We start from the raw sequence: 25,110 nt of genomic DNA on the forward strand, positions 1-25,110 counted from the left end.
AGCCCGGCCCCGCACTGTAAACGGGGTCTAAGTGAGCATGTGCTTGATGTGGCCCTCTGTGAGTAAAGATTTCTGTTTGACAGAGAGATTTTTGACAACAATGTTTTATTAACTTCTGACAACATTGTACCTTATTTCAATGAATACACTACAGAAAGTGCCACTCCTTTTAAAACAAAAGAATGAAATAAAAACCTCACAGATGCTGTCATTTCATATCTACTTGTTTTATAATCATTTCAAATGACACATACAGTTTCTGCTCAGGTTAAAATCATGTTGGTTTGTTTTTTGCATGATCAAATTGAGTTAATTCTGTGAATGAAAATGTAAGAATTTATCATACTTTTGATTTTTTTACCATAAAAAAAATAAGCCTTGTTTTCAGATGTCATCAAAGTGATAACACTTCATGATACTATCACATTCGAAAGGTGATGGTGAACTTGCAAGCAAATATAATTTATTACTTGTCTTTTTTTTTTTTTTACAATTGTTTCTCCAATGTTTACTATCTTCATGCTCTTGTTGTCCTGCTTTTGTTAAACAGTAAACCTCATTGTAGATTTTTTTCTCTTCTGAGAAAAAATTCACAAATGAACTACATTTCTTTGCAAAGAATGCCAACAACAAAAAGATTTATCTAGATTTGATATTAGTGGTAGTCTGCATAAAATCGCATGTATCAAATTTTAAATAAGACTGTTCCCAGTGTTGCACAGGGGACTAATTTTCCATTCGCTTCTTCTCTATTCTTCTCTTCCTCACTTACAGACAGTTACCTCAATGATATATATATATATATTTTAAAATCTTCCTTCTAAATACTAATGGCCTTTCGTGCATCAGCATAGGCTCCATAATTTTCATTGATGCCTTTGATATCAGAATGGCAATACTGTAGAAGGCTGCAAAATGAGGAAGAAGATTTTAGGGCCCCTTTCCTTCTTTTCTCTGCAATGCCATCGCATAACTATGGTATGTATACACATTCACTTTTGATATGCAAAGTCAATTATTTTTTTTTTAAACAAAGAGATAACTTTGCTAGAATTTGATACAAATAAGAAAATTATAAGATCTTCAAGTGTTACACATTACCAGGAAACAGTGATATCAGTCTAAACCACACATGCGAATTGGAAGTGATGATGACATCACCTTTTAGAGCTTCCCATTGACTTGTACATAAGTCTTCACTAAACCACTTTCTTAGAAATGATATGAAAAGGAAAATAAATAACATCTATTGCATTGAAGTATTGTAGTGTTATGATTATTCATTAAAGGGGGAAGGGGGTTACACACTGCAGTTGCTGGATTATTGACCAAAAACATTATTTATGCAATATATTTGTGAACACCCAATAGTTGAGTACTAAAGAAATAGAATCATCTCCTCTTCAGATTTGTGTGTATGATTTTGATCAACATCTCTATTTGTGAAAACAGTGAAATCTTCAAAATTCCAGAACTTGTTTCACGTGGAACATTAAAAAAAAAAGAATTGCAAACATTCTGTTTGCTTGATTCTATTTCATTCAACTTGAATATGAAGTGGCATTTCACTGCAGATCTATGCTATAGATGGACTCTCTTTCCATTTCTTATTGAGCCACGCTATCAACATGACAGCAAGCCAGCTTCTGTACATCTCATAGCTCCTCTGAGGTGAAAGAACTGAAAAGCATGCATGACACTCTAGATTCACTTGCTCTGTGATGTTGCTACCACAACTACCTTTTTAATAGGAATCTGAAAGTTGTATGTTTCTACACTGGAAGCATCTCCTTCAGCTTGGAAATTGCAACAATTTATGCCAGGTTTTGTGGCAATCAGATGGAAAATCCACTATGCCCCAAAATCTTGAGAGAATATAGTTATTTGTGTTTGCCTCACAACTGAAGATGGGGACATCTCATATCAGTTACAAGTAATCAACAAGGCAAACAACTACATGTACACTCAATGGTTACAATACACAGACAGCTGGATATCAATCTAAGGTCTGCTGCTAATCTACAATAGCGCCCTCTACCTCATCAGCTGGATAGCTTTTATTGACAAGACCGAGTATGAAAGACCCCCACCATCTTTTTACAATGGAATGAAATAATCTTTGTGTCACCATTGATACCTGCCAGACAGACATGTCAAATGCACCATAATACACTGCAGGTGGAATCCTCACAAATGCATTAATTTCATTCACAGTATTCTGATAATAATGCAATGTCAGTGTTTGTAACTGTGATACTTAATTCAGACTACACCAAAGAAGGATGTTATTAACAAAAAAAAAAAAAAAAAAAGAAAGAAATGTAGTCTGTAACACTGTTTGAGGTTGCTCAGATACATTCTGAGGGCTTGAAGTTACCAGCTACATGGCAACGACAATAACAACCATGTACCCACATACAGATTTAAACACAAGCCACTGGCATTACTCCAATCCCATAAAAAGAGAATACTTCAAACCCAGACCAACTCCACAACGATATTGGATTTTTTGTTTTTGGAGGTTTTTGTTTTGTTTTGTATTTTACTTACCCCCTTCTCTGACAGTTCTTCGCCGCACACGCAGGTTGATTTTCTTTGACTTGACACACTAAAGGTGGAAAAAAAAAAATAAGAGAAACACTCAAGAAAACACCTTGACAAATATCCATCACTGACTCTAACCAGATCTGTACAAGGTTGGAGTTGAAGTGTAATTCCATACTACAATCAAGTTGACTTTGATGGGACAAAATCATATCAACAGAATGGTAGGGGTTTCATGAAAATCTGATATGAAATAACAAAATTATGGAAGTTCATAACTTCACATGTTTTCAACAAATGATTCAGCATGCTGTAATCCAGGGTCCTGGCATACCAAGATTACAGCAGTGCCGTATATAAAGAGAGCCTGGCCTGGCCTGGCCAACTCGCTTTTCGGCTCATGAGTTTTGATGCCTGTGATTGGTCAAAACGGGTCCCATGATCTTTGAGCCATGTCGTTATCAAAGTGCGCTCATATGCAGTGCTCACTGTTCATTACCCCTTATTTGGTAGGTTCTCATTATTACGTGTGGGCGTACACGCTAACCCTGTAACGTGTAATACGCTGGGCAACGACATGGCGTTCAATTTAGTACAATGTAGTTGGCCAGACTCTCTTTATATGCCGCACTGGATTACAGTATTGTATAGCGCCATCTCCTGTTATGAAGATGTACAATCACACACAGCTGTCACGGCTGCCAACATTTAGCAATCAGCCGTATACATGTATGATCTCAACGCCTATCCATCCCTGTTATGAGCTGTTTACCATCATTACAATAATGACACTAAATTTTGTTTCCAAAAACGCCATTATAAATTTTTACAGTAATTCACAAAGAGATAATTTTAATCCACAAACTCAGCCCATGCTTATGAAATATTTTTATTTGTGGACTGATCATGCACAGTGTAATGGTGCAAGTGCTGCTGCTATACTGCGCATGCATGCACTGTGTATGTTGCCAGGATGACAAGAAGCAGGGCATTAGCATTACACTGCTTAGTACTGTTATCAGAGAGAGAGAAAAAAAATGATTGAATTACAGGATTCACTTGATGCCTTAGCATTCACTTATCACTAATCCAACAAAATTTTATAGAGATTTTCTGTTGTGCTGTTAGTCCCTGTTAATAAGATCATGGACCCTTAATGAGATCTTATGCTCAGTCTGTATTATCCTAGTGAAAATTTAAGAAAATTTTGGACAGCAAAGGCCTCAAAAAGCAATTTATTTTTAAAGTGTTTTGCAGATGACTGCTAATGTAGTTCAAGTCATGTTAGCAGTTGCAAATAACAATTTAACTAGACTTGGAATTTGTCATCAAGTTGACAAATTAGGTGATCCGATGTATTCGAAAATCAATGATTTGAGTCCTGATCCCATTAGGCATGACCATACAGGTTTCATCTGTGTTTAGGGCCATTGGCCGTGTGATGTTTGGATTCTCATTTAGAAAAGGGAGTCAGGTCTGCTATCTTTGGTACCAAATTCCGTATACACTATAACGAAGATACAGAATGAAGTATATTTGACCATTGACCCCACTTTGCACAGACAAGATGGAATCTTAGCAGAAAGTGGTTATTTTGTGAAATGGTCCTTGTAACAGGGTCTTTGCGTGTGCAAAATATGGGAAAGATAGGACATGTATTCTCCAAGATACAGGATGAAACATTTATGACCTTTGACCCTAATTTACATACCCAAGATGGTGTCCGATCAAGAAGTTGTTATTTTATGAAATTATGAACTTGACCTGGACTAAACATGTGCAAAATATGGGGGTGATAGGGGCTGTTTTACTTGAGTTATTGCAAAGAAAGTTGCAGAAAGAAAGACATATCTCCCTACATCGAAGCTAACCTTCGATTTCAACCAAGTTTTTCGATGTGATCCCGGCATTCAGTAAAAAAAAAAAAAAAAAAAATAGATGGCATACAGTCGATAGCCCAAAATGTCAGCTACAACATATTAAAATCTTTGAGAAATTCACCAAAGGATAAGTGAGCTAGTGCTCGATAAAGACAGTCATGTCAATTTTCATATCTAGAAAAATTCGCTCTCATAGAGATATCACGTCTTACGAAGACATAGAAGTACGTATGACCTTTGACCCCACTTTGCACAGCCAAGCTGGCATCTGAGCAAAAAGTGATTATTTTGTGAAATGATTCTTGTAACATGATCATTGCGTGTGCAATGTCGATAGCCCAAAGTCTCAGCTACAACATATTAAAATCTGGGAGAAATTCACCGAAGGGTAAGTGAGCTAGTGCTCGATAAAGACAATCATGTCAATTTTCACACCTAGAAAAATTCCCTCCCATAGATATAACACGTCATAACGAAGATACAGAAAGAAGTACATATGACCTTTGACCCCACTTTGCACACCCGAGGTGGCATCTGAGCCAAAAGTAGTTATTTTGTGAAATGATTCTTGTAACATGGTTTTTGCGTGTGCAAAATATGGGAAAGATAGGACATGTATTTACAAAGATACATGATGAAACATTTATGACCTTTGACCCTAATTTACATACCCAAGATGGTGTCCGATCAAGTAGTTGTTATTTTATGAAATGATGTACGTGACATGAACTAAACATGTGCAAAATATGGGAGTGATAGGGGCTGTTTTTCTTGAGTTATTGCAAAAAAGTTGCAGAAAGAAAGAAATATCCCAATACATCGAAGATAAGCTCTAATTTCAACTAAGTTTTTTGACGTGATCCCGACATCGTATGAAAAAACGAAGGGCACAATTACGATAGCCCATAGTCTCAGCTACAACATATTAAAATCTGGGAGAAATTCACCGAAGCATTAGTGAGCTAGTGCTCGATAAAGATAGTCATGTCATTTTCATTTCCAGAAAAACTGCACTCCCATAGAGATAACACGTAAACTGGTCAAATTTGACAAGATTACATTCAATCCATTTTTACGAGGTGATGCCGTCATCTAATCAAAATACTGTTATCACATTAATGAAAGAGAATTTAATAAGCTGCAACATACTGAAATCTCGGTGAAAATTGGCAAAGGATTAGTGAGATACGCTCGAATGAACTTAAAATTTGATGACGTCATTTTGAAAATTTACTTTTTTTACTTTATTAAGAAATTTGATATCTTTTAATCATTTTTTCAGCATGGCCAACCCATGAAATGACATGCACAACTCATCAGCTTTCAGAATATGTAAAGAAAATGGGGGGTCACCGTCCATCCTGACGAGTAAAATCGGATTTAAAATTGGCGGATTTTTGGCATAGTTGCACTATATATCGCCATTGACGCGCGGGCGGAATTTCAACTTTGACGGGCCCGTATGACGTCATATTGAGTCGGATCGACTTGAAACTTGGTAGAAATATTCCTTGACATTTTAGACATCCGATCCGTGTGAAAAAACGAGATATTTCTGTTGCATTTGAGCTGTGCGTGCGTATATGCGTGCGCGCGTACGCGTCCGTCCGATTTTTTCAATTTTTCAAAAAATGCTCCAAATGGTCTGAAACGTGTGCAAAAAAAATTTCAGCTCGATTTGAGCATACAAATATTTTAACGCGCGCGTACGCGCACGTTTCAAGAGAAAATATGAATTTTGATAATATGAGTAGAATGTGCATAACTTGAAATATTATGTGACGTAAATTTCATTGAAAAATTCCATTCCATTAATGAGATATGAATGGAAATGTGTTTTCATATAATGACGTCATAGTGACGTCACGGTCGACTGATCACTATGATTTTATTTGACCCGTCGTCTTTGGGACATGATACATAGATGGTATAATTTTGACATTGATAGAAAGAACACTTTCTGAGCTAATCGATACACAAATTTTGTCCAGAAATAAAGAAAGAAGAAGAACCAACAAAGAATCCGTACAGATACAGAAGGTGATCCGAGAGGATACTCGGATCACCTAATTAGTAAATCATAAAATGATGACAAACTGCTTCAAGGTGTTTAAGAGAGTGGCAAAAGTCTGATCTTTTTACAGTAGATTAAGATTGCATGTGGTGAGACCTTGCCACTGCATGCATGTACAAATGAACCAGCAGGGACACAGAGAAGATCTGAATTCTGTTGGTGCATTTCCCTAAATATTTTCTTTGGTTGCTTTATTAGTAATCCTCACTTGTCAGTCTCTATTAATCATGGTACCTCATTTTATGTATTGTTCTAAACATTTTATCTTGATGCTTGGGCATGATCAATGCAACTTTAGTTATTCTCTACAAGCAAACTTTTGGTCTGAACAATGACAGCATTTCAGATGCCAGTTCACCGAGTTTCCCAGATACATTTCAAGTAAAACAACTTGTTATCACTATAATATTCTACTGATTTACAACCATTTTGACTTGAGATGTTATTCAGGCTTGCTAGAAGTCACATGGGACAACCATAACCTCACGAAATAACATTATTTCTACTCGTACTAAACATTTCAAAATTTGAATCGCCATCCTGATCACACGCGAAATAATGTGTTCATTTTTACTGCAATGAGAATGGTACTAATGAAGAACACATGTATGCTTCGGATACTACAATCACTAGTTTTCAGGAAACATCTTATTCTTGAATTCACTGTACAATATATCACTCAAATGACAGCTTGAGCAAAAACTAATAGATGACAATTTTTTATTATTCTGATAAAATTCTCTTTAATCTAATTTTGATGTGCAATCATGTGCAGTAGAGAGAAACTAGGGAGGTACAAATTGTATACATCATCAATCATACTTCAGAAAGATGTCCTTGCAGTTTATTAATTGAATCCTAAACCTAAATCTGATTCCATGTTCTGTATCATCTGCAATCTGCTGTTTAGAAAATCTGAAAGCCATCCTTTCAGGTAGTCAAAAATATTACCCAAGGAAAATAATAATAAGCACTGTATTTGCCCGCAATTGGACCTTACTATTTTGAACAGAGATAAGTAGAAAAGTCAGGATGCAGTCCACACGTACGCACCAACACAACTACATCATGATCTTTCCAACCCAGCAAATCACCTACTTAACTCTGACACAAATGTAATCATGGTACGATGCAATGTGCCAATGCACTACTCTATACCATTCGCTCAAATTAAAAACAGTTTCTTGTGTCATTTATTAATCGCTGTTGTTTCCATGCCAATTTTAGTGAGAAAAACAAAGTTTTAGACATAATGCGTAGTGCAAACAAGAAAGTTTGAATTCCCATCGTGGCGATTGCAATATTGCATTTTCCAATGGTTTGTGTGACAAACACAAAAATTATGTGTTCCACATCTATACCTCAGGGCCATAATGCCTACCAAATTTGGTTTCAATTGCTTGAAAACTGTGGAAGAAGTTCACTCCACAGGATTAAAAAAAAAAAAATGCATTGTCCTATACAAATACAAAAGACATTTTGTAAAACTACACTTAAAGAGCATCATACACACCAAATTTCACTTTCAAATGGTTCAATTTGATATAAAAATGAGTGGTTACCATGGCAACACATTTTTCTTATATTAACACATTGGTGTCTTGCATAACTACACCTCCCGATCATCATATATACTAAATTTGACCTTAATTGCTTGAATGATGTGGAAGTTATTCAATCCACATGGTTTTGGTAAAATTATGGTTACCATGGCAACGCTTTGTCCGACAAACACAAAAATTATGTGTTCCACATCTATGCCTCAAGGCCATAATGCCTACCAAATTTGATTTCAATTGCTTCAAAATTGTGGAAGTTGTTCACTTCACAAGATTTCAAAGAAAATATGTGGTTACCATGGCAACGCTTTGTCAAGTACAAACACAAAGAGTGTCTTGCATAGCTACACCTCTAGATCATCATAGATACCAATTTTGAAATTGATTGCTTAAAATTCTATGGAAGTTATTCAATCCACAAGGTTTTGGTAAAATTATGGTTACCATGGCAACGCATTGTCCGACAACCACAAAAAACACGTCTTGCACATCTATACCTCAATATCATCATTTACCCTAAGTTTCATTTAAATTGCTTCAAAACTGTAGGAGGAGTTCGCGATGCAAGATTTTGCAACAGACCGAGTCGACCGCCCGCCCGACCAACATCGCAGTGATTCCTATATACCCCCTTCACACTATGTGTGGCAGGGGTATAAAAACAGCAATTGGACAGTTCATTTACAGAGAAAATCATGTCAATATTGTTGAGCACTGGTAAAAAAGTAATGATGAAGCAACTGTCTTGTCCAAAATATACTAGTACACATAGTAGATGTCCCCTTTTACCTGAATATGACAGAAATTAAATATTTGCAAGGTTTTTGTACATGGTTTACCAAAACAAAACCCAAACTTTTCAGGTACTATACAAATACTTGTCATCTGCATTGCTCCATCGACAGGTATCCAGTCTCAACCACAGTGAATAAAATGATAAACTAGGCAGCCAAGAGATATATAGGTTTTCCCATCCATTTTTGCACTTTTGTCATTCAATTTCAAAGATTTATTATTCAATTTCGTCCTGAGAAGCAGGTGGAACGCAAATCCTAACTTCAATTTCGTCAATTGTCATTGTAATTCGTTTTTCGTCGAACATTTTAGAAGACATAGCATTCACAATCGTCAATTTTCATTCAAATTCGTCCCTCCCGCTGACGGATCGCAGAATGTGAAGATCAAATTCGTCTTTGTTCACATAATTTCATGAATTTTTCATTCAAATTAGTCAGATGTTGTCGATTCTTTATTTTGATGGTGAACCAACTTTAAGTCGACATATTTTTAGTTTCTCTCGTAAACTGTATCATTACACATTATTCCCTAACCATTTGCTTTAACAATACACAAAAAATAAGACTGCCAACGAAAATGATTGAAGGATAAACGACAGTCAAAAGTCATAACCCAGGACAGTATGTCAGTGTCACATTTTGAACTTTAACTCCTAATGTTCAGGTTTTCGCATCATAATGCATGAAGCAAAGTTTAAATTTTGTACCCTGGAAAGCAGCAAACATAATTATGTTATCCATTCTTTGATATTAAACAGGCGATAATTCTACACTTAAATTTTGTCCTTAATCATGTTTGCCTAGAAATCATTTGTCAGTGTTTTCGTTTGCGAGACGGTATACGTACATGTATGTTTGTATCAGTGTGTACTCAGATTGCTTGTGTGTGTGTGTGTGTGTCTGTATCTGTGGTTCTGCGTGTGTGTGTAGGGGGGGGGGGTACTTAGGTGTATGTTAACTCCTGAATGTAAAATGTGTACGCTTACAGGGAAAAAAATACATGAATGACTGGAAAATTACACCGAGTAGAGATATGAGACGAATATGAATGAAAATTTAACGAAAATGATTGACAAAAGACGAAATCGATCCTGCTGTTTTGAGTGCTGCGAGTGAGACTGACAAATTTGAACTGTAAATGACGAAAATGTATGCCAAGTCACTAAACTGAATGGACTTTATTTGAAAATGAACGGCAAAAGACGAATTTGAAAGTAAGATTGGCCTACTCTCGACATTCCGCGACGAAATTGAAGTAAAAATTTGTGAAATTGAATGACAAAAGTTTGAAAATGAATGGGAAAACCTATATTAGGTATAGTGTGATATGGAGAACTGGTAAAATAGGCATGACAGCCATTGCTCCATAAACCCATGGCCACTGAAAATGCAAATTCCACATGAATCTAATATAATGGTACAACCATTGCACAGGCAATGGGTAAGGTGTCACTTGACAAACGATCCATCTAATGGGGGAGTGTGCTGCAGGGGGATCTGTGCACCTCAGCAGCTGATCAACTATGAGGGAGACATCACTCTTATGTGAAACAGACCTTAGTCTTCAGCAGGCAGACATACTTCATATTCAGTGTATCATTCCCATTTCACTTACTGATGACATTTGATGGGGAAAGTGCAAAGTATGGACATACCAGGGTACTAAATAAAACACTCCCTCTATAGGTCTAATACAGTACACACACACAAAAAAAAAATAAACAAATATATATATATATGGATATGGATACAGTACAAACATTCATGAATACTTTGCTTGTCTAGCTTATCTTAAGATATTTTGTTGGCTGCTCTATGAAGCTAGCAGGCGTGGCAATACGGTGTAATTAAATCCGCGAAAAGGGGCGCAAGCTTTTGAATTTGTAATGGTCATCGAAGCACTATGTGGAGCGAAGGACACAAAAATCTCGAAAGTTCACCTCCTTGTATCTCCCTTATTTTACTACCAAATCCCTTGAAACTTCACATATATATCTAATATGGATATGTCATCCTTCATATGAATTTTGGGCAAAAATAATGATGTATCTTTCCACACATTTGTATTTTTCTGTTTGAGTTTATCGTGGGAAAGGATTATGATTATTTCCTGACATAACTCTGTTACAGTATGAATATGCATTTGATCAACATATTACTAGTCTGTATACCCCAGACTCACTACCTGTGAAGTTTCATGTTTGCGCAATTAGTAGTTAGGTGAAAATCAGAGCAAAAAGACAACCAAATTTTAGAGAAAATACTGGACATGCACAACTAGATCATCCTCCTGTGCATGTGTTCTCTACTGGTCAGCGCACACTTAGCCAATCAGCGGTGTCAGGTTTGGCGCACGGCGACAGGGTTCGGTTTCATTCCACAGGGTGGTGAGTGGATGAGAGAAGAACCCTGCAACGTGCTTCAACTGTTTCATGCAGCATGAAAACCGATACATTAGACTGCGTAACGCTTACGCTATGGATTTTACGTGGGTCACAAATGACAATGGTCTCGGTTTTATCCGACATAACCGTGCCACAAATATCACAGAAAAGACATTTGCAACACAGAATGGACATACTACCACAAGTCACATAACGAACTTTCATTTTGGGGCATTACAGAAAAATGTGAAAAATTAACACTTTTTTAGTTTAGAGACCAAATTTTCTTTTTTGGAGGCTAAGTTTCGAGGCTATTTTCATAGGTTTATCCTCCATAAAACCCCAAAATAACATTGCCAGTTAGAGAATAGTTTCTCCTTCAATATGCTGTCTAGAGTTTATCATTTGATAGCTTCTGAGGCAAGATATTGCGACTGTCCTGCAACACTTCCCCAGCGGTTTTGTGTACACAAGCTGCTTTACTTTATGCAAATGAAGCTTCGAGGTCATGTGCTTTCGCTGAGTTAATTGCACCGTATCGCCGTGCCTGCTAGTATCATAACAGGTAAATTTGTTGTGACGGTAATATCTTACTTCTCAGGCAAGAGCAGCGTGTTGCACAATGACTATGGTTATCATCCTCACAAGTATCCTTCCACCCAGAGATGTCTGCTCTGTGGAGAGTTATGGTTGTCCCATGTGACTTCTAGCAAGCCTGCCCACATGACATTGTGATTCTACAGACTTCACTCCTCCCATCAAGATCACTATTAAATCCTAAATGATATGACACCAACTGATTTCTGAAGGTGTTATACCACCAACTGACACTAATGTACAATGAACCAAAGTGAAGAAAACCATCAAAGCTTTAACCCAATCTTGTCTTCCATAACATGAAGCTTAAAAGAGAAATCACATTTATATTTGCAAGATTAAAAGTGAGAGTTTTTTAATCTTCTGTGTTAAAAGCTCTTCAGTATTGTACAAATACACTAAGCTACATAAATGGCACGCAGTAAAGCACAGAGTGTGCTCACTTGCGCAAGTTAAAACGGTGATTTCGTGCTGAGGTAAGGGCAGCTGCAGTGGTGTCTTCAAGCCCAGAGTGCAAAGGCTGTGCCTGAATTCTCGCTATCGTCAATGACGTCAAAAGTACCCGGATGTGGCTTTTTCGTCAAGATTTAGTGCACTTCCGGGACTGGGGCACTTCCGAGGCGGGGCATATTTTGCACAGCGCTAGCTTGCGCGTACGTGTAACTTACCTATAGCGCCACGTCGACCACGGATACTAGTACAGTAGGCGGCTGTACCCTAGCCGGCCAGTGGCCACGCCTGTGATACTCGTACACTGTAGCTATAGCCCCCGCATTGCCCTAGGCCTTGCATTAGCATGCACCACCCCGCACGCATACAAGCTAGCGTTAGACATACTGGTACATCGTACTGCTTGATCATGTGATCGATGTGCACATCACTGATTAGTCATCTCTGCATATGCTGAAAATATGCTGGAAAATATTCACCCACCTGGATATCGTCATGGAATGCCCATCTTGTTTTATCTGTTCTCTGTCAAGGTACCGCGAACACAATCGGGAACGAACTGTGATCTCTAACTTATCCTGTCTCCAAAGCAATTTCTTCCAAGCAAGTACTACTACTAGTAAGTCACGCGCGCGCTGCGCTGTGGAGTTACCCGCAAACTTCACCCATGCGTCCACGTCACGTCTCGCATGCCAGTTAGGGACCTATTTCTGTAGAATTTGTTCATTTATTGTCGTGCAAACAACACATGGCAGTTTCGCAGTAACAATCCACAGTCGTATTAACAGCAATTTCTTAAGAATGGAGAAATTTCAAATCATATTAAAGCTAAAATTCAAGTCGAGAAAACAGTAAGTACACGTAGAATACAGTCGGTTGTATGTGTAAAAAGCATTAGTCACGTATCACACGCGTACGAACGGAAGTGACTTGGCTCCCGGACTATCCCATAATGCACCGTAAATGACACTTAAATCAACATCCGGGTACTTTTTACGTCATTGGCGATAGCAAGAATTGCAACGAAAAGCAGGGGTAGTGCCTTATACTATACTATATCCTAACAAAATTTCACTTTCATTGTCACTGCACTTAAGAGAGCATCAAGAAATTTTGTTTTTAGTGTACTTTGGGGTAAATTCCCCTTGAATGGCAAGTCCATGAAGCCCAATAAGGCACATTTCAGAATAAATGTAACAATGCAGCAGAATAACATCAACACAAACTATTTTGGAACTTTATAAAGTGTACCAATACCATGGAAATCAAATTTGTCTACAGCTAGCTGACATAAAAACAGCTATACTTTACCTGTGATAGCCCCAAAAGTAGACCTATACATATTTTGATAAATCAGATCATATCTCTATGACAACCTGGCACTTGTGCTCTGTGAGTTTAAATTCTGCTCTGTAAGTGCTGGTACTGTTGTGTGTGCTTTCTAGGTATATGAATACTTTTTTCAAATAATATCAAGATTCCATGTCGATCGGTTTAAATAGCTGATCACGACTACGCATTGCATATCGCTATTGTTTGAGACGTATTGGGAAAAAAATAGATAGCGCGCTCGTTTGATTGAAAGAATTGGGTGATCGACTAGTCTATTTCACATTGTTTTGTTTTTGCATACTCTTTGAATTTACACTTAAACCCAAATAAATAAAAATCGGAGTGTCAAAAAATTCTAATGTTGTGCATAGGGCATGTCTCAAGTATATTCTACAAATATGGCAAACATAATACTCAGGGTATTGATACACTTTAATCATACTCAGAAATTGGCTGACTGATTATACCTGGTGAATGTAGGAGATGACTTGCTCATGGGTGGCATCTTCAAGGGACCTTCCATTTACCTCTAGGATCTCATCCCCTATCTTCAGGTCTGCTCTATCAGCTGGTGAGCCTGCAAAGGTGTGACAAAGATAAAAATGAATTTTACAAATCAAATTGGAATAACAATATAAGATTGATAATGATAATATTCTTCATGGGCAAATAATGTCTCTTATAATGCAGTTTCCTCTGCTATTAGAGACAAGACAATTCTCTCCCTTGGATGGAGCATTTAATAAAACAGGGGTCCTGGGTAGGAGATAATCACTGACTCATGCACGTAGATGGTCCACTTTACTTCTTGCAAAGGGCAGGATATAAATGTCATGGAATGGTCCGCCTGACACACTTTCCATGGAAAAGGTGAGAGATCTTAACCCATAACTGATCATTATGGGTGAAAATCAATAGTCAATAAAGATATCAAAAAGGAATATATGGAAATGAGGAATCATCATCATCATCAGTATTATCATCACCACAGTATTGTCTTGGAACCACATCAGCAATATAATCACATTTATTTTACTTGTGTCCTTGACAGTTGTAATGATTATCATCAGACACAAAGTTCTATCATTTATCATACTTCTATCAAACCACAAGAACAGGCATTCCTTTGAATAACCCTTGTTCATCTTGCTGTCATTAATGTATAAATTAATACTTCACATATAATGTAAACTTCACATGCAGTATGACAAATGGCATAATTGCACTTTAATTTCATTATCCGAGTAAAAGAATAAAGCATCAGATTGATGATCTCGCAAACTTTTTGAAGTTTTGATGAACTCTGGGTAATCTTCCATACAAAAGCAGTCATCTGACAAACATCTATCTGGATTTTGCAACAATATATCTTTTTCCCCTCTACTTATTAAATCTGACTATTCAGTGTATTCAAATAAAGAATAAAAATACCTTGACAGAAGTTAAGCAATGATCAATGAGAGAGCACCTACAATGCTGACAGTTCAATCTAAGTGTAGACTGAAAGAATCTCAGCTATGCATTGTAAACAAGTAAACAATGATCTGAAAAGGTCATACAAAGGTTTAACAAATCCTAGCTTCCTTGACACATTTTGACCTAGCAAAACCAGGCAGCTCTTCTAGTGTGCACACCTACTTAGTTCTCTACATGACATTCCCAATCAACAGATCACAACACCTCTGTTTGCATATACAAATCATCTGCAAGGTAGAATGTTTTCTTCATGTTTTAAAAGTAATGTATTACAGCACAAAAATACTCATTGATAATATTTCAACAGGAATTCATATCAACAAACAGAAAATCAATGTCATCAGCCATTACTTGACACCTAACATGATATCAGTACAAAGTGTATCACTCATGTTATCACTGATAAATCATTCAGTTATGTCATAGAACAGAGAAACAAGATTTCAAACTTTTCCTAGATTGATATGTTTTAAATTATGATAATCTGACCATATGGCAAACTGCACTAAACTGTACTGTTTTTCTGGCCTCATCACTAGACATACTTCACTTGGGAATGTGAGATGTGAGATTTAAACATTATCATCACAGTAATAAATGCCTCACAAGATTCTCAAGGATTTATTTGAAGAGATAGCTGCAGCCAGAATGCTGAAGATGTCCAAAATAAAATAACCAATACTTGGCTACACCAATGGCATGATGTTATACTTTTTATGTTTGTTGTGCCTAGTTGTTCACTACAACTTGCATGCCTTGATAAATTTCACTCTGTATCTGAAAAACCACCTTTGGAATGCATGTGCATAGTTAACATTTGTGCTGGCTTTTCTTTGATGGTGAAAGTTGGTGTGCTGGTTTTGAAGGTTTCATTGAATGTGTTTGGAAAGCTGCATATTCTGTAGACTTGCTGATCAGTGAATGTGCATGTTCGGACAATTTCTACTTGATTTGTGACTAACAGGTTTATGTTCCTAGTTTACATACTTTAACCCCCCCCCCAAAAAAAAAAAAAAAAAAATGAAAATACACTTTCAATATTTCAATGTAATGAATACAAAGAACCTCTATTGCATGCACATACAATGTTTTGGACTACACATGAAAATCAGTGCTTGGGATCCATAAAATTTGCAGTTTGCAATAATTGTACAATTGAACAATTTTGCATGGAGTCAAATCTAGGTAAGGCCTATGATCCAAACTGCACGCTGGGATCATTCTTTGCGCATGTGCAGTTCATTGTAGAGTTTCTCTAGTTATTCCCCAGGTGCCTAATTTTGCAAAATATCATTGCAGTGTAAATGTACACTTGTAAATTTTGCAAAGTTTCACTTCACTAAATTTCCCAATGAGAATGGCCCTTAAAGCCAAAAGGCAATACTTCCTATACTGTATGGTTTACATAAGTAACATTTCATTCTAGTATTGTTGGCAGCCAGATACATTCTGGAACTAGAAAAGCACTCTGAGAGCGCAGACCTCCGCCAAGCAGTTACTTTCCACTAATGATCTTGCTCTTCCACAGAGATAAGTGATTATCACCCACTGAAAAATGGCCCGATTTCCCAATAGAGAATCCTTTGTTACATCATAAACCCTCAGATGTGCGGCGCGCCTCTCCCCAGCAGAAACCAGAGCACGCACTTTAGTGCGTGCATGCAAACCTCTAATACGCGCAGCCTGAACTCCCAAGTTCATTGACCCTACCTGCCAAAATATCAAAATCCTTCATAAATTCCCCCAAAATTCTCGGATCACTACCAAAAGATAATCGTTTGTTACTCGTGTCATTCTCAACCTTTCCTGCAAGTTTCATTCCAATCCGTTAACTACTTTTTGAGCTATTTTGCACACGGACAAACGAACGAATGAACAAACAAACCAACGGTAATGAAAACATAACCTCCTCCCTTGGCGGAGGTAATTATATTACCTGGCATAGAGTCAGTGCTCACAAAAGGATGATTTTGATCCTTGCTGCAATAGTCATGTGATTGCATTATGACCAATCACCAACTGGTATCTATGTAGACTATTTGATATAATATTATAACTACTGATGGATAAGAAACTAGAGGAGAATTTGAAAATGATAATATCAATAATTGATTTTAGATGGAACAGATAAATCTTACAACTGCTTCTAAGAACTCTCTAAGTAATTGTTGTATATATACCAATCACCTAAAATCTAGAAATTGCTATAAATGTGGTGTGAATAACTATAGATTTTAGCACAAAGGCCAAACTAAAACAAGGAAGAGTCCTGTGAACTTAGATGTTCAGCATTCATACTCTATCCTGTCTGATACTGTATGAGTTATAGATCATACCCCTTTGGTTGTATAATAAGAAGCTATTTCGGTGCATTGCAGATTTCATATGAGCATATAACAAGCAAGCCCTCTCAACAAGCACCTCAGCTTACTTCCCCAGCAGCATTTCGCAGGGCAGACAGCAATCTGCTGTAATTGATTTCGGGAGATATAAACCAGCAGCTGTCTTTCCAAGCTGTTTTCCAGCTCCAAATCCACCCCAAAAGGTCATTACAGTTACTCAGCAAGAGAGTGGAGACAAAAACAAAAACAAGGTAAAGTTCAATGCTGCCATGTCAGAGATGTGCTACTCCCCTTTTCATTCACAGTCTGTGTACATTAAAGTAGCCTTGGTGGAGAGGGCTGCAGCTATGGTGAGAGACCTTGCAGAAAAGATCAGTGATTTTACAGGTGGTCTATAACTTTTGCACAGGTACAAAGTGTGTATATGAATACATCACACTAACACATACATAACACACATACACACACACACACACACACGGAAATATATCTTTCATAATTTCCATCTTCTTTCATTCAATCACAATTGCAGTTGAGTGTGACTTTACTATGACTCTGCATTTGCACACTCCAGGGGCATGAAAAACAGTTACACAAAACATATCATTGCACATCATGCATTTTTCTGAAGTGTACAGATGCATAGGAAGAAGGAAAGTAAACACTATTACCACTACTATACCAGTAATTCATAATTAGCATTTATGTATGACATGTTGCAATTTGCAACTTGGCAATAAAACAAGTCAGGGCAAGTATGGAGCAATATACATTGTACATTTGGCAAACATTGGACGAGGGGATTGTGAAATGTTACATTCCCATTTAAGTTGGATGTATAATGAATTGATCTTTAAGTTCCACTTTAGTTCCCGCAAAATGATGAACGGGAAATGACTACGTGTCTAATTTGTAGTAGCTACACGTACTTTCATGTATGAGATGCAGGTTGTTGTGACAGTGCCATATCTATTAAAAAATGTCTGACAGGGCATTATCAAGATGAGGACTAGGAGAAGTCAAGATTTCCCAGGAGAGCTCCGTAACAGAGTCAAATGTCAATGAGCAATATCATAGGGGTAGCCTTTTCCCATCTAAGACAAGCAAATCTGTCCTCTAGTACCATTCTCATTACATTCAAAATAATGTGCAGGCCTATTCGGATCATGACCCAAAATTCAAAATTTTCATAACATGAACCAAAATAACACATTAGTTTGTGAGTTTTGGTTGCCATTCAAATTCTAACAACTTGTGCAATATTTTGCAAAAAGACATAAAATTGTACAGTCGGAAGCGGTGATGGCAAAAAAACACAGTCGCAGCGGATGACTATAATTAACTCCCCCAAAACCCATGAAGCGTTTTGAATTTCCAACCATCATCGAGGCAGTGCGAATCGGGCATTCTCATTTTCACCAAAATTTCACCTCCTCATATCTCCGCTATACATTGACCAAAATCGCTCAAACTTTCAGTATCAATGTAAAATGATGATTTCGAGAAATGACTAAGAACTTTTAAAGTTATTCAACATTTCATGTTTCGCTGTCTCAGAAAACTACCCTCCGATTATTTCCAGACACATCTGGTCGCACCACTTAATATTCATGAAACTTAACATACATATTCATTAGACATAGGCGGACGTTAGCAGAGATGTGTTCGCTTTGCCAAAGACCTATTTTTGAAGTTACAAGCGAAAATAAATGAGATATCTTGTCAGAAATCTCAAATTATACGGGAGCAGCAAACAAGAATAATGACGTCATATTCTTAGAAAAACTGATTTGCGCTTGCGCAATGAATGGACTTTCCCATGCTGCTTCGATCCAGCGAGTTGATTGGTCGATGTAACGCAGCGTGCTGTTACTGTGCGATGTGAGGTGGCTGCATGCTGCGGATGCCTAGTACACTGTACATGCATGCTATGAGAGTGGTGGGCCGCGGGGTGTCGAGAAGTACAATGTAGCAGTGTGCTGCAGGGGACTTCACCACCTCAAAAACAAGCACTTACGTTATCAGAACTGGCCTATTAAAAAGAAAGTAGCAAAAATGTGAATATCTATCAGCTATGATACCAGCTATGATACCAATTACCAGTTGCAAATCCATGACATTGGATTATTCGGACTTTACGCAGATTTTACTGCACTAGTAAGAAACAATACAAACTACGAGTTCCCGGTACGAGTTACGATCAGAGTACAGGTGATGTGAGCACCACAAAGATGTGGGTATGTGGGACTGTACCCTATCTTTCTGTGTGCAAATGACAATGAAATTTCGTGCTCGGAACGAAGGTAGAAAGTGCACCTCTTTCGATTATTTCCAGACATATCCGGATGCATGACTTCTCGAATGTGATATTTTAGAGTTCCGTAAAGAAATACATACTTAGTAACATACTTGAAAATATTTTGTTGTTCGCGAAGTCAAAATGTGAAATTTTAGCAACGATTTCTGACAATTATTTTCCGTTTTGAGAGTGAAGTTATAATGCTCCAGTTTGGAATATTTTATCGTCATTATTTAAAAAAGGTAACATTATGGCAGGTTAAAATGAGGTTTTTACTTTTCATAACCGTTTGGATTATCATAAAATATGAATTAATAGCAAAGTTACAGCAGTTTTGCTGCGACACTTTCCTAGCGGTTTTCATGCGAAACGTGTTCATTCAAGAGGAAAGCGAGATCAGGTCAAAATGAAAACAAAGAGTTAATTGCACCCGTCCGCTGCGACTGAACAAACAAAAAACACATCAAAACTGCATGTCCCATAATGCATTGCACAAGTTGCTACTTCCTATTTCACCAACTGTGACACACCATGGTATACTGAATTGACATAATACTATGTGTAGTCCTTGTATCTAGTAAAAACATCATATATCACACATATAACATGCAATCCCTGTTGTTTTAACAGTTGGCATTTGTTGAATTCAATTCAGATTCCAGTGTGGTTATACATCTTATGATATTTTATGTTTATCTGACAGGCCTAGACTGAAAAAGGAGCAAATTGGAAACACGATCAAATTTTGTCTGTGATCAGCATTTGGAGAGACAAATAAATTCGTTTTGCTCAAAATCTAAAAGTGCGTGTTCAGGGGGTACAAGGTATTAACCTCAAGTCAAATTTTGATGCATGTGCAGGTTGGCACTTTGCAAATAATCATGACCCAAGTTTCAACATTTTCTAAAGCAAGAACAATGAATAAAAAAGAAGTGACCCAAACTGTGACCTAAATTCACTTTTTTCTAGCTATGAGAATGTACCTTCTTTTTAATTATTTGTTTCCATCATAATAAACATAACCATTCTGTTGATGGACAAGTCTGGCTTTCAGAAATTGATTTAGTAGAGTATGGTCACTTCAATGAACTCCCAATTCAATGACATTAATCACCATTACTTTTCATTTACCAATCATTATCAATGAAAAAGAAGAGACAGGAAATGTCAATCCAACAGAAATTTCATGGTCTCCTTTTAAAAAGGTTTCATTGTGGGTGTTGGTTTGTGTGTTTGTGCGTGTATTTAGCATAAAGATGGCCAGTAGATTGTTGTTGGGTAGAAAGATCTCCATGCTGACCCTAGGGTCAATGCCTTTGTTGACTTTTCTATTTTATCCATACCTTAGGCAGCAACAAAGATGCTTACCAAATTATTATAATGAGACATGTGTACATGACAATTGTAACTGGAATGTGGCTTCTGACCTGAAATGTGAAGTAAAATAAGAAAATCAATAAATTAATACGCTTATACAAGGCCAGTCAGATATACATGTGACCCTCCCATGGGAAAGGACCATACATAGAAATAAGCAACTGCAAATATAAATGCACTGTTGTATTTAATGTAAATACATAAGTGATGTCAGACATTTAACTGACAAACACAAAGTGTGCAATATTCCTTATTTCCTATGGGAGGACCTGCCATCAGCCAGGCTCCTCCTAATTCAATCACATTTTTTCTTTCCCCATGATACATAGCTAAGAAATAAGCCTTGTAACCTTGTTAGACAATTCAGCCAAAGTAATAGAGCAAGTACTTCTGATCTTGTAATTGAAATCAATGCAGTGGCAGTGCAGCATAGTGGTCAAAGTGGTCAATACACCATGTGTTACAACAGACATCACCTTGCTAAAAAAAAAATACAAATGAAGGCACCTCTCTTTTGTGGTGATAACTCTCATTTTAGACTCCTTCCCGAATTTCAATTAGGACATAACAGAACAGGACACTTCGTGTTAGAACAGCTAAGTGTTAAGCTTTGCCTCTACCAGGTAACTATGATCAGTTCTTTAAAAAAAAAAAAAAAAAAAAAAAAAAAAAAAAAAAAACTAGAGATTGTAATTTGTCATCACTGACAAATTAAGGTGATCCGATCTTTTTTTTAATCAATGATTCAAGTCCTGATCGCAATAGGCATGACCATGCAGGTTTCATCTGTGGTCAGAGACATTGGCCGTGTGATGTTTGGATTCTCATTTAGAAAAGGGAGTCATATCTGCTATCTTTGGTACCAAATCTGTATACACTATAACGAAGATACAACAACAAGTACATATGACCTTTGACCCCACTTTGCACAACCTAGATGGCATCTGAGCAAAAAGTGGTTATTTTGTGAAATGATTCTTGTAACATGATCTTTGCGTGTGTAAAAATATGGGAAAGATAAGACATGTATTCACCAAGATACAGGATGAAACATTTGTGACCTTTGACCCTAATTTACATACCCAAGATGTTGTCCGATCAAGTAGTTGTTATTTTATGAAATAATGTACGTGACATGAACTAAACATGTGCAAAATATTGGAGTGATAGGGGCTGTTTTTCTTGAGTTATTGCAAAGAAAGTTGCAGAAACATAGAAATATCTCAATACATCGAAGATAAGCTTTAATTTCAACCAAGTTTTTTAACAAGATTCCGACATTGTATGAAGAAAGGAAGGCACACATTCGATAGCGCACAGTCTCAGCTACAACATATTAAAATCGAGGAGAAATTCACCGAAGGGTAAGTGAGCTAGTGCTCGATAAAGACAATCATGTCAATTTTCACATTCAAAAAAATTCCCTCCCATAGAGATACCACGTCATAACGAAGATAAAGAAAGAAGTACCTATGACCTCTGACCCAACTTTGCATAGACAAGATGGCATCTGAGCAAGAAGTAGTTATTTTGTGAAATTATCCTTGTAACATGGTCTTTACGTGTGCAAAATATGGGAAAGATAGGACATGTATTCACCAAGATACAGGATGAAACATTTATGACCTTTGACCCTAATTTACATACCCAAGATGGCGTCTGATCAAGTAGTTGTTATTTTATGAAATAATGTTCGTGACATGAACTAAACATGTGCAAAATATGGTGGTGATAGGGTATGTTTTTCTTGAGTTATTGCATATAAAGTTGCAAAAAGAAAGAAATATTTCAATACATCGAAGATAAACTTTAATTTCAACCAAGTTTTTTGACGTGATCCCGACATCGTATGAAAAAACGAAGGACACGTATAGGATAGCCCAAAGTCTCAGCTACAACATATCAAAATCTTGTAGAAATTCACCGAAGCATAAGTGAGCTAGTGCTCGATAAAGATAGTAATGTCAATTTTCATTTCCAGAAAAACTGCACTGCCATAGAGATTACACGTAAACTGGTCAAAGTTGACAAGGTTACTTTCAATCCATTTTTACGAGGTGATGCCGTCATTAAATCAAAATTGTGTAATAACATTTATGAAAGAACATTTCATACGCTACAACATATTGAAATTTGGGTGAAAAATGGCAAAGGATAAGTGAGATACGCTCGAGTAAACTTGGAATTTGATGACGTCATTTTGAAAATTTACTTTTTTGACTTTATTAAGAAATTTGATATCTTTTAATCATTTTGTAAGCATAGCCAACCCATGAAATAACATGTACAACTCATCAGCTTTCAGAATATGTAAAGAAAATGGGGGGTCACCGTCCATCCTGACGAGTAAAATCCGATTTAAAATTGGCGGTTGTTTGGCATAGTTGCACTGTGTATCCCCATTGACGCACGCGCGGAATTTTGAGTTTGACGGGCCCGTATGACGTCATATTGAGTCGGATCGACTTGAAACTTGGTAGAAATATTCCTTGACATTTTGGACATCCCATCCGTGTAAAAAAACTGAAAATTTCTATTGCATACTAGCTGTGCGTGCGAATATGTGCGCGCGCGTACGCGTCCGTCCAATTTTTTAAATTTTTCAAAAAATGCTCCAAATGATCTGAAACGTGTGCAAAAAAAATTTGAGCTCGATTTGAGCATACAAATATTTCAACGCGCGCGTACGCGCGCGTTTTAAGATAAATATGAATTTTTGAGAAAATGAGTAGAACCCGCTTGACTTGAAATATATGTGACGTAATTTACATTAAAAAATTCCATTCCATTTGTGAGATATGCATGAAAATGTGTTTTCATATAATGACGTCATAGTGACGTCACGGTCGACTGATCACTATGATTTTACTTGCGCTGTCGTCTTTGCGACATGATACATATATGGTATAAGTTTGACATTGATAGGCAATGCACTTTCTGAGCTAACTCTTGCACAACTTTTGCGGAGAAATAAAGAAATAAAGAAAGAAGAATAAAGAATCAGTACAGATACAGAAGGTGATCCGAGAGGATACTCGGATCACCTAAAAAAAAAATCATAGTCAAATACTAGCACTAGTGTAAGCACAGGGAAAATTACATTAATGAACCATTTTGACCAAAACTCACCAGCTCTTTCCAGGGCACATACAGTATGTTTATCAAATATGAACTGCAAGGTGTTTGTATGATATTTTATGACATAAAATGGTCTGCCCTATAAGATCAGGAAAATATTACATTCACAGCAGTATCGCTTCGGCCAACACTTCTGCTGAAAGCTAAAATATTCCATCCTCTTCGCCCTAGTTCCAACATTGTTTGGCAGATGAAGGTATATTCCTTGCACGTAGATATATCTTCATATAAAGAAACACTCTTCTTGCTGCAGAGAGGATATATACACGTTATCAAAGCAATCAGAAGAATCCCTTGATACTTTATGGTGGTTGCTTACTGTAGAATAGCATTTGGATGCTTCGGGCATGCAATAATCTCATATATTGTCATGTTACATGCCTGTGGGAGACTACATTTGGCCCACTGATATTGACATAAAAGCTAGTGAAACCAAGGGGCTAGTGCACATTAACTCTGTGAATAATAGGCCCGTTCACACACAAGGGAAAAAGTGCGATTTAAAAATCGATTTTCTTATCGCGATCAAAATTTCGAAATTTTTTCCAGTGTGGACAGAAAAATCTCACTAATTACCGCGATCCTTATCGCGATCCAACTCGCACTATTAGTGCGATTTTTCAGAATAATCGTGATTATTTTGCCAAGTGTCGTGTGTGTGAGCGCGATCGAGATTCGGAAATCGGTATTTTTAATCCCATCGTTTGTAGTGCGTGCGAAACTCTATTGGGACTGCGGGGTCAGTCTTCGGTCATGCAAGATTCGCGCATGCGCAGTTTGGCCACTGATCGTTCTTTCCTTGCTGCGAAGTGCGATTTTTCCCTGTGTATGAACGGTCGAAAAAAAATTTGAAATTTGGAT

The 25,110-nt window shown here is 37.1% G+C and overlaps 1 protein-coding gene across 2 annotated transcripts in view; it reads right to left on the minus strand.

Moving 5' to 3' along the window:
* LOC140235596 (protein PALS1-like) overlaps positions 1-25,110 on the minus strand; it is a 151,002-nt gene that overhangs the window by 59,420 nt on the left and 66,472 nt on the right. For both annotated transcript variants that reach the window (XM_072315604.1, XM_072315611.1), the window contains 2 exons: positions 14,085-14,194; positions 2,551-2,608 (listed from right to left, as the gene is read on the minus strand). In XM_072315604.1, coding sequence (XP_072171705.1) covers positions 2,551-2,608; positions 14,085-14,194 — 168 coding nt within the window. The remainder of the gene's footprint in view (positions 1-2,550; positions 2,609-14,084; positions 14,195-25,110) is intronic.

This window comes from Diadema setosum, chromosome 1, assembly GCF_964275005.1.
Source record: "Diadema setosum chromosome 1, eeDiaSeto1, whole genome shotgun sequence".
Classification (NCBI taxonomy): domain Eukaryota; kingdom Metazoa; phylum Echinodermata; class Echinoidea; order Diadematoida; family Diadematidae; genus Diadema; species Diadema setosum.